At 34.1% G+C, this 17,739-nt stretch overlaps 1 protein-coding gene across 1 annotated transcript; it reads right to left on the bottom strand.

Annotated features, from left to right (window-relative positions):
- Window positions 1–15,917: 15,917 nt before the first annotated feature.
- Window positions 15,918–17,274, bottom strand: LOC130810464 (protein SLOW GREEN 1, chloroplastic-like). Its single transcript, XM_057676536.1, has one exon. It carries the CDS (start codon window positions 17,092–17,094, stop codon window positions 16,078–16,080), a length of 1,017 nt encoding a protein of 338 aa, XP_057532519.1. The 5' UTR covers window positions 17,095–17,274; the 3' UTR covers window positions 15,918–16,077.
- Between the last annotated feature and the right edge of the window lie 465 nt (window positions 17,275–17,739).

Genomic DNA, 17,739 nt, shown 5'->3' with positions numbered 1-17,739 from the left:
GATTTTTCTACGGTAAAACTATCTATTGAGTTAACCATAAATAATCTCAACTTTAAGGATATTTTGTCTGGAGCAAACTCTAGTAACCCAATGACCTATTATAGTAGGTAATTTATCAAAAAAGTAAACTGAAAATTAATGTAAAATTAGGAGAAAATTTTGAAAATTTACATAAAATATTCTCAGTAATAAAAAAAATTAGAAATTTTTTTTAACATTTTTTAAAACATTTATTCGACATTTTATATAATTTATCCTTTTTTTAAACTAAAACTTGCTATAGCAAGTCATACGATTACCCGGTTTACTCTGGGAAAATACCCTCAAAGTTTGAATTATTCGTAATCAATCAATAGGTGGAATTATTGTAGGAAAATTATGAAAACGTTAGATTATTCTAAGTACTTTTTCCTTAAAATTATTATAAATATGTAATATTTGTATTCTAATTACATATTATATAATAAACTAGCTTTAACTTTCCTTGCAAATATACGAGCTATCTTTAATCCAATTATCATTATTCGCTTCTTATATATAAATTAAATTGATTTACTTTATGTGATAATTTTCTAAATTACATATTATATATATATATATATATATATATATATATATATATATATATATATATACATGTATATATATATATATATATATATATATATATATATATATATATACATGTATATATATATATATATATATATATATATATATATATATATATATATATATATATATATATATATATATATATATATATATACATACATACATATATATATATATATATATATATATATATATATATATATATATATATATATATATATATATATATATATATATATATATATATATATATATATAATGGCAAATATTTCTATGTTCATTATAAAGAATATCGTAATATATATATTAATGAATTTAGATGTCTATATTTTATCTGATTTACAAATATGTGATGCTGGTTGTAATTGATAATAATGAATTTAGTATATTAGTATAATGATAGAATATAGATGTCTATTTTACTCTTAGTATCATCACCACAAAAACATATCCAAGTTGTCCCTCCTCGAGCCGAGAAAATTCTTTGACCACACTCTTCTCTATGGGTATGAGCTGTAGTTTTTCTTCCCTCTCCAGACCCTTACCATAGTTTTCTATGAGTGGGATACGCAGGGTATGATGATGATGATGATGAATGATTGTTGTTTGCTTATAAATACAGATAATTGTGTTAGTCGTTCTTAAGCAAACACCAATATATTTTCTCAAAGTATACTATTTACTTGTTAACGAAGAAAAGCTTATTAAGTAAAAAGGTATATTTCAAATGTTTTTGTTATTGTATTTATTTAATTTATATATATGTATGTATTAAAATTAATTTTTTGTGGTTATTATCTATATATGTATATGTATATTATGTAATATTTGTATGTTTATTAATTGTTTTATTCGTGTATAATTATTAAATGTAATGTTTTATTATATATATATATATATATATATATATATATATATATATATATATATATATATATATATATATAAAATATTTGTATGATTATTATAAAATATAAATGGTATTAGATTAATTTCATGTATGATTATTTATATTTGCTTGTGTTTAAAAATTTAATATAGGTTTACTCAATGACAGATGATGGTAGTTATTATTTGTATAACAGAAATTGGATGTACGAAAGAGAATTTGATGACGGGTCATTTAATATAGAATTTATTAGGGGATTAGAAGAATTTATAAAATTTGCAGTTTCAAAAAGTTGCTCATCTAATATTAGATGTCGTTGTGCGAAATCCAAAAATGTTGTCTTTAAAAAACCAAATGATGTGAGGGATCATTTGTTAAGGAAAGTATTTGTGGAAGATTATTACGATTGGAGGTATCATTACGATATTGCCGCCGGTGAAGGTAGCAGCGGCAATAATGCGTTTGTTCGGAAAGAAGTAAATGTTCCTTCTCCCACGCATAACCCTAAGGAAAATAATTACGTTCGTATAGTTCATGATGCTGCTGCGAGTATATTTTAGGACACGTACTAAAACTTCTTTCCGCAAAATGACTACAGTTGCGTGGAGGAACAGTCGCCTGATGATGTAATACCTGAAGAGTCGAATCCGAAGGCAAAAAATTTTTTCGAAATGTTAATTGTCACAAACAATCCACTATATGATGGATGCGAAAATTACTCTCAAATGTCGATTATAGGGAGAATGAAGAATCTAAAGACATAACATAATTGCTCAGAGAGGATGTATGACGATATGTGCACTTTGATGTGGGATGCTTTACCTCAACCGAGCTCGATGACATCTAGTTTTACGACACAAGGAAGCAAATAGCGAGGCTTGGGTTGCCATCAGAGAGGATTGATTGTGATGCGTAACAAAGGCTGAATATGGACTTTGTGACGCAAAGATTATTGTTGCTCCACAACTTTAATCAATGACACACTCAAATTCCAAATTAATCACCAAACAGACGCCTGGACACTCAAAACATACAAAGAAAAGACTTCTTGTTTTTCTGATGATGGTGACTGATGAATGTTGCCACCCTGATATAACTACCCTATGATAAGCACAATGCAAGGATTTTCAGTCCTTGATTGTATGGTTCCCTTGGGAATTCAAGCCACTCCGTAACTCTTCAACCTTCAGGCCAGAGTTGCTCCACAACCCCGATGAAGTTTGCAAACAAACTTCAGAAGATAGAAAAATCCTTTTTCTGAATTACCTCAATTCTTATTGATCTTTGGAAACAATTTTCAGCGTGCCTTTTACAATGAGAACCCATGTATATATAGGTTTAGAAACTAGAACTAACCGTTACAATAATGAACACGATTATTACACGTGTTCCTAACTAATAACAGAATGCAAAACAGAAGAAAACACTTAGACAAATTCTACTCTTCACAGTCTGTTGTCCAGCCTTCCTTCACTGTGGGTTATTGGTTTTCTGTATGATTGTTAGTACTGTCCTTGGCCCCATATGGCTTGGCCCATGTAACGAGATGGTGTTCCAGCCTTCTTCCTGGTTCAAATGTCCCCGGTCTGTGCTCAATAGGTTCACCAAGGTCTGCTGGTTAACAGACAGCTCTATTGTTCTGACTCTGTTGCCTGTCTGTTCTTTCATGCCCATAGTGCAGACTTGCGTTGTGTGTTGGACTTCCTTAGTCTCATTAAGTGTTCTTAGGTCTATGCTTGGTTGCTGAGAAGTGTCAGTGGATGTCCCTTGTGCCCCATGTACATTTGGCGTAGATGTTAAGTCCAATGTACTGTTTTGCTCTTGTATGTTGTTTGTGAGGACCTCTTTGTTGTTTGATACTGTATTTGTATCAACTCCTCCCTCTTGGGGAAGAATTGTCCTTAATTCTCTGTCAGGTTCATGCAAGGTAAGGTCTCCTATGTTGAAAGTAGAGGAGATGTTATATTCTGTTGGCAACTGGACTTCAAAAGCATTCTTTCCATATTGTTTCTTCACTGGGTATGGACCTATGGCTCTTGGCATGAGTTTGTTCCTTCTGAGTTGTGGGAATCTTTCTTGATATGTTGCTTTGTCTTGAGATGCTTGTCAGCTTGCACTTTATACCTCCTGTTGGTTTCTTCCAGTTCAGTATGGACTTGCCTATGTACTGCTTCCAGTTGCTTGATCAACTCCTCTGCTTCCAGTTTCTTACTGTCATGCAATGGTAAATCAATCAGTGATATAGGCAGTAGGGGGTTAATTCCATATACACATTCAAATGGAGTGTGTTTAGTGGCATGACTAGGCATCCTGTTATAAGCAAACTCAGCATGACATAGTTTTAAGTCCCACTCTCTGATATTTTTGCTTACTAATGTCCTGAGCAGGGTGCCTAGTGTTCTATTGGTTACCTCCGTTTGTCCATCGGTTTGTGGATTGTAGGCTGTACTAAACAATAGTTTAGTGCCTAATAATTTCCACAAAGTCTTCCAAAAGTGGCTTAGGAACTTACTATCCCTATTCGAAACAATAGTCTTGGGTATGCCATGCAACCTAACAACCTCAGTGAAATATAATTTGGCTATGCTTTGCGCATCATCTACTTTAGTACAGGCTATGAAGTGAGACATTTTGGAGAATCTATCCACTACCATCATTGTAACATCTTTCCCTCTCCTAGTTCTAGGTAGGGCCACCATAAAATCCATGCTTACATGCTCCCATGGTCGTTGGGCTACAGGCAAAGGTAAGTACTCTCCCTTATGAAAAGTCAGTTTAGCTTTGATACAAGTCTCACACTTCAAAACATGTTTTCCTACAGTGCCAAGCATTTTAGGCCAATAAAAATGTTTAGCTAGCATATCTAAAGTCTTTTGTATTCCAAAATGGCCTGTTATGCTTCCTTCATGCACTTGCTTCACTAGAACGGATCTAAGAGGAAGCTTAGGTATACACAACTTGTTTCCTTTAAATAAGTATCCCTGATGTATGCTAAATAATCCCTGTGGCTTGTTTTGGCAGAGTTGGTAAACATTTGCAAAGTTAGGACAGACCTGGTATTGATCTTTGATGAATTCAAACCCCAAAACTCTAGATCCTACTATCCCAAGTATACTATATTTCCTACTTATGGCGTCAGCTATGATGTTAGTTTTTCCCACCTTATACTTAGTTGAAAAATCAAATGTTTGCATGAACTCTACCCATCTACCGTGCCTACTTCTTAGTTTGTGTTGACTATTAATATACTTCAAGGACTCATGGTCTGTTTGTAGCACAAATGGTTGGATTCTTAAGTAGTGAGACCAATGCTAGAAGGCTCTTATGATTGCATAAAATTCCTTATCATACGTGGAATAATTCAGCCTACTGTGATTTAGTTTTTCACTAAAAAAGCTATGGGCCTACTCTTTTGCACCAAAACTGCTCCAATTCCTACTCCACTGGCATCGCATTCTAACTCAAAAGGTTTAGCAAAGTCAGGTAGTTTGAGTATGGGGGATTTACACATCATATCCTTGAGGGTCTCAAAAGCCTTCTGTGCGGCTGGTGTCCACTCAAACCTTCCTTGCTTGGTGCACTCTGTGATAGGGGCTAACACAGAACTGAAATTTTTGATGAATCTTCTATAAAATGAGGCTAGCCCATGGAAAGATCTTACTTGAGTAAGGGTAGTGGGTGTGGGCCATTCTTGTATTACTTTGACCTTTGCAGGATCCACCCTTACTTCTGCCTTCCCTATGATATAACCTAAGAAACTAACCTCAGGTAGGAGAAAACTACACTTTTCTAGCTTGGCATACAATCTCTGCTTTCTTAGCATTTCAAACAGATGTTGGAGGTGACTCAAATGTTCTGTGATTCCCTTACTATAAATGAGTATATCATCTAGATAAACTACTATGAATTTGCCTAGGAATGGTCTCAACACCTCATTCATAAGCCTCATGAACGTAATGGGTGCTCCAGTCAAACTAAAGGGCATCACAAGCCATTCATACAACCCATACTTGGTCTTGAAGGCTGTCTTCCATTCATCCCCTTGTTTCATACGTATTTGGTGGTATCCACTTCTTAGATCCACCTTGCTGAACCACTGTGAACCACCTAGTTCATCTAGGATATTATCAATTCTTGGTATAGGGAATCTATACTTAATGGTTATGTTATTCACACTACGGCTGTCTATGCACATTCTCCACGTGCCATCCTTCTTTGGCACCAACAAGGTAGGTACAGCACATGGACTTAGACTCTCCCTCACATATCCTCTTTCAATTAACTCATCCACCTGCCTTTGGAGTTCCTTAGTTTCCTTGGGATAAGACCTGTAAGCAGGTTTGTTAGGCAAGCTGGCTTCTAGGATTAAATCTATTTGGTACTCAACACCTCTTACAGGTGGTAGGCCAGGGGGTAAGTCATCTGGGAAAACATCCCTGTACTAGTTTAAGAGGCTCTTCAGTTCAGGTGGTATATGTGTGGTGTCCTGCACTTCCTTAGTGATTAATATGTACAGCTCTTCCTTCCTTTCAATCTCCCTTTCACACTCTCTTCTGGTTATCAAGTGTATAGGTGCCTTGGAGGGTTTAAGGGGTACAGCCCTGTGTGGAGGCAAAGGTATAAGTTCCTTTTTCTTTCCATTATGTTTAAGGGTGTAGGTATTAGTGTATCCATTGTGTGTGGTTATCCTGTCATATTGCCAAGGTCTGCTCAGCAACAGATGGCAAGCATCCATCTCAAGCACATCACACAACACTTCATCAGTATATGTTCCTAAGGTCAGGCTTACTAAACATTGCCTACTCACTGATCCACTTGCCTTATTGTCTAACCATTTCATCTTATATGGGTGAGGGTGAGGCTTTGTGTCAAGGTTCAATTCATTTACCAGTTGTTTACTCACACAGTTGGACTCACTCCCACTATCAATGATGAGATCACAAACCTTTCCCTGCACCTTGCACTTGGTTTGGAATATATTTTCCCTTTGGTCAGACTTTCTTGCTAAGAGTGTGGTGTGGAAGCTCCTCCTAAGGATCAAACTAAGGTCCTCCTCCTCAGGTAACACCCTCTCCAAATCCTCTTCTTCTTCCTCCTCAGTATCTCCCTCAAACCTATGCCTATTTCCTTCCTCATCCTCCAAGTAAGTGCCATCCTCATCACTTAGGTTGGGTGGGTAAATTTCCTCTTCTTGGCCATTTCTTGATACTAATATCTTCTTTGGTGTGGTATCTTGCCTAATGTCATTTCATTCTCTCATAGTAAAAGCTCTAGCATTAGGGCAGTCCCTTTTGTAGTGTCCCCTTCCATTACATTTGAAACACACTACATCCTTGGGGTTTTTGGTTGGTTCTCCCCTTGATGTGTTCATCTTAGGCCCACTACTCTGTGCATCCTTCCTAGGAATAGTCAAATTACTTGTGTTCTTAGGGACGTAGGCTCTGGTGGATCTATTGTGGGCAGCATTGATTCTATTAGCCTGCTTCTCAAGTTCAATGGCATGCAAACTTGCTGTGTGTACAGTGAGGTCAGGTGTAAGCATTAATTGACTCCTAATGTCCTCTCTTAGGCCTGCTATGAACCTACTCACTCTCAACTCTTCAGGGTCACTGATATCACATAGGACACATAGTCTTTCCCACTCATGTATGTAGTCCTGTACTGATCCTTTTCCTTGTGTTACGGAGTTGAATTGTACATACTGTTGCTGCTTATAGGTGGTTGGGACATACTTCCTTTTCAGATGCTTCTTAAGTTTTTCCCAAGTGTTGATCCTACCCCTCTCCTCCCTAAGCCTTCGTTTCTGTATTCCTTCTAACCAAATCGCAGCCGACTTTGTCAATTTTACTTTAGCTAGTTTATACTGTTGGTCTGGTGGTGTATCCTTAAATTCAAAGTATTGGTCCATCCTATTTTCCCATTCTAAGTATTTTGCTAGGTCATAAGAATATCCATCAAACTCAGGGATGTCTATTTTCATTGTTCGATCTTTGTATGGGCGCAAATTAGGGTTTGGTGTTCTCTCTACTTGATTATTTATTCCCAAACGGTTTATCGCCTGCATCATATTATGCATGTTCTCCTCTAACCACTCAAAGCTCTGTTCTGTATTCATGGTCAACAGCTAACAAGATTTTTCCAAAAAATCTTTCCCAGAAATGCAATGCAAACAAAAATGAAATGTAAAAAAAAAAAATGAAATTCAGTGCACTGGTGTGTTATGCCTGAAATGCGTGTAATCTATTAAATTGAATGAAAAAATGAAAAGAATGATAGGAGAAATCACTCCCTGAATATCGTAATGACAATATTGATCGATTCTGTAAAAGGCTTCCCAGAAATCGCCCCGATTATCTTCTCTGCAACAACCCAGAACAAAATGACAACATTTCTTGTATTCCCTTCTTTTATGTGACTTTGCACAATTCGTGAAATTGGCTCTGATACCAATTTGATGCGTAACAAAGGCTGAATATGGACTTTGTGACGCAAAGATTATTGTTGCTCCACAACTTTAATCAATGACACACTCAAATTCCAAATTAATCACCAAACAGACGCCTGGACACTCAAAACATACAAAGAAAAGACTTCTTGTTTTTCTGATGATGGTGACTGATGAATGTTGCCACCCTGATATAACTACCCTATGATAAGCACAATGCAAGGATTTTTAGTCCTTGATTGTATGGTTCCCTTGGGAATTCAAGCCACTCCGTAACTCTTCAACCCTCAGGCCAGAGTTGCTCCACAACCCCGATAAAGTTTGCAAACAAACTTCAGAAGACAGAAAAATCCTTTTTCTGAATTACCTCAATTCTTATTGATCTTTGGAAACAATTTTCAGCGTGCCTTTTACAATGAGAACCCATGTATATATAGGTTTAGAAACTAGAACTAGCCGTTACAATAATGGACACAATTATTACACGTGTTCCTAACTAATAACATAATGCAAAACAGAAGAAAACACTTAGACAAATTCTACTCTTCACAGTCTGTTGTCCAGCCTTCCTTCACTGTGGGTTATTGGTTTTCTGCATGATTGTTAGTACTGTCCTTTGCCCCATATGGCTTGGCCTATGTAACGAGATGGTGTTCCAGCCTTCTTCCTGGTTCAAATGTCCCCGGTCTGTGCTCAAGAGGTTCACCAAGGTCTGCTGGTTAACAAACAGCTCTATTGTTCTGACTCTGTTGCCTGTCTGTTCTTTCATGCCCATAGTGCAGACTTGCGTTGTGTGTTGGACTTCCATAGTCTCTTTACGTGTTCTTAGGTCTATGCTTGGTTGCTAAGAAGTGTCAATGGATGTCCCTTGTGCCCCATGTACATTTGGCGTAGATGTTAAGTCCAATGTACTGTTTTGCTCTTGTATATTGCTTGTGAGGGCCTCCTTGTTGTTTGATACTGTATTTGCATCAGATTGTTGCATTAATGGATGTATGATCTACTGGGGTCGTACTGCTAATGCAAGACGCTGTCGTACGTGTTCGATAACAAGGTGGGTCAGAGACGATGTTGGAAATAGACGAATTCCAAAGAAACAATTTATATATCTTCCCATAGGTCCACGATTACAACGGTGAAATGAGATGGCACGCTGAGCACCACATCGAAGAGGGGGAAATGTGTCACCTGTCAGAGTTAGAGGCCTAGCAACATTTTAATGCAACACATCCATAATTTGCTGCTGAGATTAGAAATGTTAGGTTTGGTTTGTGTACAGACGGATTCAACTCTTTTGGAAGCTCAGGAAGGCAGTATTCATTGTGGCTAGTAATTCTAACACCTTACAATCTCCCTCTGCGGATGTGCAACCTTTGATTAAGCGGAACATCGATATTTACCTGCAGCCTTTGATTAAGGAGCTTAAGATGCTTTGGAAAAACGGCATCTTGACTTATGATGTGTACAAGGGTCAGAAATTTTGTCTTAGAGCAGCATTGATGTGGACAATCAGTGACTTTCTGACATATTTAATGTTATTAGGATGGAGTACTCACAGTAAAAATGCATGTCCTCATTGCATGTCTAATTCAAAGGCTTTTTATCTGAGACACAGTAGGAAGATGTTTTGGTTTGACTGTCATCGTATGTTTTTGCCTAATCGTTATCCTTTCAGAAGGGACAGGGTTAATTTCATGGCAAGGGTTCAAGAGGAGGGTCATGCCTTACATATTCGCACTGATGTTAAGTTACTTGCGGAACTTAACATGTAAGGGATAAAGAAATTATATGAGGATGGTGCACGCGAATATAACGACACTTATGGTTCGTGGACTGGAGGGTGGAATAAGAGAAGTGTGTTTTGGGACTTATCGTACTGGAAAACTAATATGATCAGACACTGTCTTTATGTGATGCATATTGAAAAGAACTTTTTCGATAATATATTTAACGGATATTTCATGATATACCACTGAGTTTCTTCGAAATTCACCATATACCACACGAAATGTTTTAATTCACCATATACCATTGAGTTTACGTCCGTTAGCACAGAATACCATTAATGACAACTGCTGTCAGTGTGCCGTTTGTGGTAAATTACCAGTATGCCCTTACGCATTCAACAGGCGCCATTGTTAGGCTTGACTTCCCCAAACACAACGTATTTCTTCAAAAAATTGATCCTCCATCTTTTTTCTTCTCTATTCAAGAAACTTTGTATTCGTCTACATTGATCTAGAACCTTTAAAATCCATCAAAAATCCATAGAATCCTTAATGGAGATTTCGTCGGCATCACCAATATCATCGTTCAATTCTCAGATCCAATCCTTAAATGATGCATCTTCGAACGAAATGATTGATTCAAGCGAAGTTAAAATCGAAGATCAAGATGAAGAGAGAGAATCATCCGGGGATAGCTCTGAGTTTTCGGTTCCAGCAGCGTCATCATCATCAGTTGCGAGGAATGTGCTCGATGATGATGATGAAGATGAGGATGTTTGTAGGATTTGGTACTATTTTTGATTTCTGGGTAATCATTAATTAGCAAAAACCATTTTCTGGGTTTTGGTTCAATTTCAGGTTTTGATTATGATTTCAGAAAAATCAATTGTGGGTTTATAGAATAGGGATGGAACTATATCACCTGTTGAATTTCATAAAGGAGCTCATTTATTTTCTGAGAAATGGAAGACAGTTTGCCGAACTCATGAACATGATCTCCCTCCTTGGTCTTGGGTTTGCTGCAAAAATCCACTTTTCTTCACCTCTCATGAAGTAATTATTACTTCAAATACTCTAATTGTTTGGTTAAAAGTTATAAATTTTTGAAACTACTGAGAAAGATTGAATCTTTATGGTTTATGACTATTGAATATCAATTGCAAACATGTATTCTTAACTTGATAATTCAGTTGTTTTTTTTGTTTACTACAAATGTTTTTAGAAAATGGGTTTGTGCTGTTGATGTTCTTTATTCCATCAAATCGCTAATACTAATAAAGTTGAATCTTTGTGTTTATCACTGCTAGTTATAAGTATGTTAATAATTCACATTACTTTATTAGAAAATAACCCACTTTTTGATTCCACATGTACGAATTTATGAACTTGCTGGATTGAGATTTTAGTACTAGAGTTGCACTGTTACTTCTTCTGTGCAGGTAAGTGGGAATCTGTTAATGGATAAGATGTGCATTTTGAGCTCTGACAAGGTCTGTCTCTTATTGATGAAGGAAAATGTCGGCTGTGTGTTTATATTACTGTTTATTCTTCGTTCTCTGCAGATAGATGAACGAGAAGCTGATCATGCCGTAGAAGAGCCTGATCGCTTCGAGAGCGAAGATCATGCTGATCCTGCTATGCTGGTGCATTATGATGAGTCTTGGACTATATTATGATGCAGTTGTTCACTTTACTGTACTTACTGTTTGAACTAATTGATAGAGTACATATAGTCTGCTTTTCTTGCTTTTGAGAGTATGCAATGCAAGAATGAAACTATGACGACCATAAATGCCTAATAAACTTCATTGAGTTGAGTTGAACGGAGGCATATTTTGGCTGTAGGCATCTAGTTCTAATAGTCTACAAATTAAGAGAAATGAATGCAATTCTCTTCGATGTGGGTTTGCTGAGTAGTCTAAAAAAATGGTATTTGACGCAAATAAAAAAAGTAATTGTTATCTGGTGAATTGTTAATTTACCACAAACGGCATACTGACGGCAGTTGTCATTAATGGTATTCTGTGCTAATGGACGTAAACTCAATGGTATATGGTGAATTAAAACATTTCGTGTGGTATATGGTGAATTTCGAAGAAACTCAGTGGTGTATCATGAAATATCCGTATATTTAATACAGTGATGCGTGTTGAAAAGGGAACTAAGGATCATATTGGTGCACGTAGAGACTTGCAAGACCTCGGCATTAGAAGTGCGTTGCATCTAGTGGGGAACGAAATCCCAATGGCATCGCATACTTTAGATGATTATGTGGCTCAAGACGTAAAGATTTCTAGATGGTTATGTGTCTACTTGGCAAGGAACATTGACATGACCAAACATTCCATATTAGGGATGAGAAGCCACGATTGTCACGTTTTCATGCAACGCTTAATTCCAATTGCTTTTCATGAGTTACTCCCTGTACCTGTTTGGGAGGCTTTAACTGAGTTAAGCTCAATATTTTTTTGAGGAAGTTGACGATGATGGAGGGGATGACGCTGAAGTAGACGAGCACACTCTTGGCGGGTTGGATCCTCGTTGTCTGGATGACGAACCTCGTCAAGTCCCTACTCAAACACCCCAACACGCTTCTTGGGATATTCCTGGGGACAGTAGGCCATTACTACCATGACTCCCAATTAAAAAACAGTAAGTTAACTTTATTAACCAAAATGAATTAGTTAAAAAAATAGAATATACATATTAATTGTAGCTTTTTAGATTTGATGCTTCAGCGGAGTCAAACCCTAAAAGAGGCGTCTCTTCTAAAATTTGAAAGACGTTTAAACTGTCTTTGGACCCTAGTGACACTTCTTGGAAAAAGGTACCGGAGTCAGTTAAAAAATTATATTGGGACGAGTTTAAGGTATATACTAATTTTACATTTATTACATTCAATCAAATCAAATGGAGTTAGATATAATACGTAAAATTAATTATACTTTTTTGTATCTTAATATAAAATTAGAAATGCTACAAGTGGCATCCTAGCATTGACAAGGATGTCTACAAAGCATGGTATACTCGATGCTCTCTCCGGTACAGGGACACAATGAACAAACTTAGAACCAAAGAGAAAGAACTCTCGTCCCAACCAGAGAGGGAATGGGCTGAGAGGGAGAGTCAGGGCTTGGAGATAGAGGAACGTGAACCCTTTTGCCTTGATTTCACCCCATCGGAGTTTTGGAATGCCTTGAAGATCCGATTTGAAACTGAAAGCAAACCGGCCCGAAAATGTGTTCTTTTTTAGGTTTATCGAACCGATATCACCCGACCCGAAGCTATATCCGAACCGGTTGACAACCAAAAATGAGAAACTGAACTGAGCTGTAACCGATTTTTCTAACCGACACGTAACTATTATCCGAGATTACCCGAACTTAATAGTGACCGACCCCAGTCATATACGACCCGAATCATGCTCAAAATCGAACTCGATCCGGCTAAAACTGACTTGGCCCGAACTAAGTTTAGATGGAACTTCTATAAATCTGAACCAACTTTTTACATAGAAGTATGATTGACTCATATTCAATCATCTTATTAGTTATTCTAATAAAGTCATAAATATTTTAATAAAATAAATTTTATAAATACATGGTTCATATATTTAGAGTTAATAATCAATGGTCAAGGTTTATTTAACTACTTTTAATCGAATTATTTGAAAATTGATAGAACTTTATAATTTTAATTTCCGGTCAAACAAGTAAAAGTAACAATGTAATAATGATCACTAATTGATTTGCATTTTCACTATTTTGATTTAAGTAAAAGAACCTTATCATCAATTAAAAAATGACTAACAACTTAATCAGATACTGACTCGATCAATAGTAATTAGTAACTAATAATTCGTAATTCGTAGTAGAATTCTACTTGAAAAATACTCAAACCCGATCTGCATCCGGTAAAACCGAACCAATTATTAATCGATGACAACCCGAGACTGATTGAAACTCGACACGAACTTCAACCGACACCAAACTGATGCTAACCCGATAGCTCGAATAATCGATCTTCAACCGAACCGTGACTAACCGACCCGACCCGAGTATGACCCGTCGCAACACGCATCTAAAATATAACCGATCCGAAATACAACCGCATCGAATGACACCCGTCCGAAACCGACCCGATTACACGAATGAACACCTCTATATATATATATATATATATATATATATATATATATATATATATATATATATGAAATTTTGTATTATTATAAGGATTATTTGCAAAGAAACACCTTTTAAAACCCCTTTTTTGTAAAGAAACACCTTTTATAATTTTTTTTGTAAAAAAACACCTTATAAGATACTTTTTAAAAAAAACACTTTAAATCAGTTTCCGGTGACTTTTGTCAACTTTTCGGCGTTGACTTTTATTTTTATTTTTATTTTTATTTTTATTTTTAATATTAATAATTGTTTTTAAAAAAAATTTATTTTTATTATTATTTAAAAAAAATTAAAATAAATAATAATAATAATAATAATAATAATAATAATAATAATAATAATAATAATAAAAACAAAAACAAAAAAGTAATTTTTTTAAATTTTTTTATTATTATTTTTTTTTTATTATTTTATTATTTTTCCTTTTGTTTATTTTTCTTTTATTTTTAATTTTTATTATTATTATTATTATTATTATTATTATTATTATTATTATTATTATTATTATTATTATTTTAATTTTAATTTTATTATTATTATTATTATTATTATTATTATTATTATTATTATTATTATTATTATTATTATTATTTTATTATTCTTATTATTGTTATTTTATATTTTTCATACTTTTTATTTTTATTATTATTATTAATTTTTGTAAAATTTTTTTAAATTTTTTTTATTTTTGTTTTTATTTTTATTTTTTTATTATTAATATTAATTTTTTTAATTTTAATTTTTATTATTATTTAAAAAAATTTTTTTAAAAAAATTAATAATAATAATAATAATAATAATAATAATAATAATAATAAAAAAAGAAAAAAATAATAATAATAAAAATTAAAAATAAAATAAAAATAAAAACAAAAGGAAAAATAAAAAATAATAATAATAAAATAATGAAAAAAATTTTTATAAAAAAATTTTTAAAAAAATTATTATTTTTTTTATTTTTGTTTTTATTTTTATTATTATTTTTATTATTATTATTATTATTATTATCTATTTTTTTTAAATAATAATAAAAATAAAAATTAAAAAAAAAATAATATTAATAATAAAAATAAAATTAAAATTAAAAATAAAAATAAAAACAAAAGTCAACGCCGGAAAGTTGACAAAAGTCACCGGAAACTGATTTAAGGTGTTTTTTTTAAAAAAAGTTTCTTAAAAGGTGTTTTTTTACAAACAAATTATAAAAGGTGTTTTTTACAAAAAAAGCGGTTTTTAAAGGTGTTTTTTTCCAAATTCCACTTATTATAATTTAGACATTTTTTATTGTAAATATAAACATTAATGTAAATAATTTTGTTATATATTAATGTAAATATATTTTTAATTCCTTATTTTGTATATATTTTATTTTTATGTATTATTTATAAAAAAAATTAAATATTTGTTATTATTATTTAATAATAATGGTAATATTTACTATTATTATTATTATTATTATTATTTAATAATAATAACAAACATTCAATTTTTTTTTATAGCCTCTAAATTATTTGTGCGACATAATAAGAGACAAGGTTTTAATTTTGTCGCAGAGCTCATATTAGGCAACAAAAAATTAGTTTTGCGACAAAACTTTTTATTGCTTAATGTCTTTTGGACAAAATAAGCCATATTTCTTTTGTATTTGCCGTGAATTTATCAAGAGAGCATGTGTATTCAGTGGCAAATCCTGCCAAAAACCAAATGTGGTCCAAAGTCAATTTCGAATCAATTGACACCCAATTCAATTTAACAAGATATTCCTACACAAAATTGATATTGTTTCCTATTTAAACCATACAATTCTATCAAAAAATAATTTAAAAGAAATAGAAATAAATTCAATCAAAAATATTAAGCACACAAGCCAACAAAAATACCTAATTCAAACTATAAGGGCATGTCGATGGTTGTAACCAGCGAGAGTAAGGGCAGAATCAGTGGATTGGCGACCAGAGGAGGAGATAATAGAGGAAGGGAGCAAACAATCCGATTGAACATTGGTAACAAACTTTACGGTGCAGTTTCATATAAATATGAAGTAAATAAAAATATCAATTAATTAATTAACTAATATTAATATTAATTAATTAATTAAACAACAACAATAATAATAATAATAAATTACCTAAAAGCAATCACATTGCTTCATCCATCCCAATTCCCATACTTGTTTATTCCTAAAAAGAAAGCTTGATAGCAATACACAAACATTCAACTTGAATCTGTCCCAAAGAGCTTTGTCCTAGAAAGTGGAGTCCTTAAGTAACCTTCCACATCAAATTTCTTGGGTGAAAGAGCTTTATACTTGGCAAACTCTTCTCTAGCCTCTTCATTTCTATCAAGCAAGCTATAAATCACCCCTTTACAAAAATAGGGTCTAAAATCTTTAGGGTCTTCTTTACTCAAATCATCATAACTTTGTAGTGCTCCTTCCACATTCTTCTGCAAAAATTGTGTTTGAGCAATGATTAACCTCACATCCCTTGCTTCCTTTGCCTTATTTTCATCCATAGCAATGCTTAAAGCCTTCTCTAACCTCACAATCACAGCATTCCCTTCGCCGCAACGGTCCATAAGCAATGAATTCTCAAATAAGGCCTCAAATGAGAGAGGATTTAATGTCAAAATCTCTTCAAATGCTTCTCTAGCTTCTTGGGTTTTCCCCATTTCATTCAATAATCTCGCCCTTAAAAATTTCCACTCCATTTCAATTGGTTGAGCTTCAACTAACTTATCCAGAATCTTCAATGCTTCTTCATCTTCCCCAATTTCAAGCTTTTTCTGTAATAATTTCCACAGATTGTCCACAAACTCAGAATTTGATTCCATTAAGCGAGATAGTGGTGATTTTTCTTCATACCCAGCCTCAATTTCATTGGAGTTTTCAACTTTGTCTTCTTCTATTGTTGATTCTTCTGTAGTTGGTGTCAAAGGTTCCGCCTTTACGGCCATTTCCTTAAACTTGGAGGCAATTAAGGTAGCTGCAACAGTCAAAACAACTGTTCTACAAGCTTTTTGGAGGGTTTGAGTAAATGGGTTTCCAATACTAGTCCCATTTGAGGGATTAATGTCGAAATTACAGGAACTTTTAGCAGAAATGGAAATTCTGGAAGAGGGTTTTAGTAGGGTTTTTGAGGAGAAAGAAAATGAAGCAGTGGGAGGATGAATATTGTGGTTGGATTTGCGGGATAGAAGGGAAGCAGAGGAAATGGTCAAAGCAGAATCCATTTGAGGAATAAATTGAAGATTTCAAGAGATAAATGAAGAGAAGAGAGAAAGATGAAGGTGAATGTGTAGAAGTTTCAAACTCTGAAAGTGTGATGGGAGCCAAAGAGGGCTAGTAGCGTTTTAGGTGAGGGTAGGTGGGTTTTGCCTTCTAGTGTGACCTAAAAAGTGAGCCAGAAAAATTGTCGAAAATTATCTATAAAAAATTGACTTATTATTATAAACTATTTACAATAAAAAATTTTATTAAAAAATACCTAAAAATATAATTTACTTGTTAAAGATTATCAATTAGACCACTTCCATTTAGAGGTGTTCATTCGGGTCATTGGGTCGGTTTCGGACGGGTGTAATTCGGCTCGGTTGGTTTTCGAATCGGTAAATTTTCGGTTGTATACAACAACGAGTCATACTCGGGTCAGATCGGTTGGTTACGGGTCGGTTTAACAACGGTTGTTCGCATTATCGGGTTCAAACCGGTTTGTTATCGGTTGAAATTCGAGTCGCGTGTCAATCGAGCTCGGGTTGTCATCGGTCTTACATTAGTTCGGTTTTTTCGGGCACAAATCGGGTTCGAGCTTTATTTTTCGAGTAGTTATCGGTTACGGACAACTATCGATCGGGTCTAGAGATGTTCATTCGGTTGAT

Source organism: Amaranthus tricolor, chromosome 4 (assembly GCF_026212465.1).
Source record: "Amaranthus tricolor cultivar Red isolate AtriRed21 chromosome 4, ASM2621246v1, whole genome shotgun sequence".
NCBI lineage: Eukaryota > Viridiplantae > Streptophyta > Magnoliopsida > Caryophyllales > Amaranthaceae > Amaranthus > Amaranthus tricolor.
The sequence above is the reverse complement of the archived record's forward strand: the minus strand, read 5'-3'. Positions and strand labels throughout refer to the sequence as shown.

Excerpts from the sequence above, each read along its gene's own strand:
- LOC130810464 (XM_057676536.1), bottom strand. The coding sequence starts at position 17,094 with ATGGATTCTGCTTTGACCATTTCCTCTGCTTCCCTTCTATCCCGCAAA.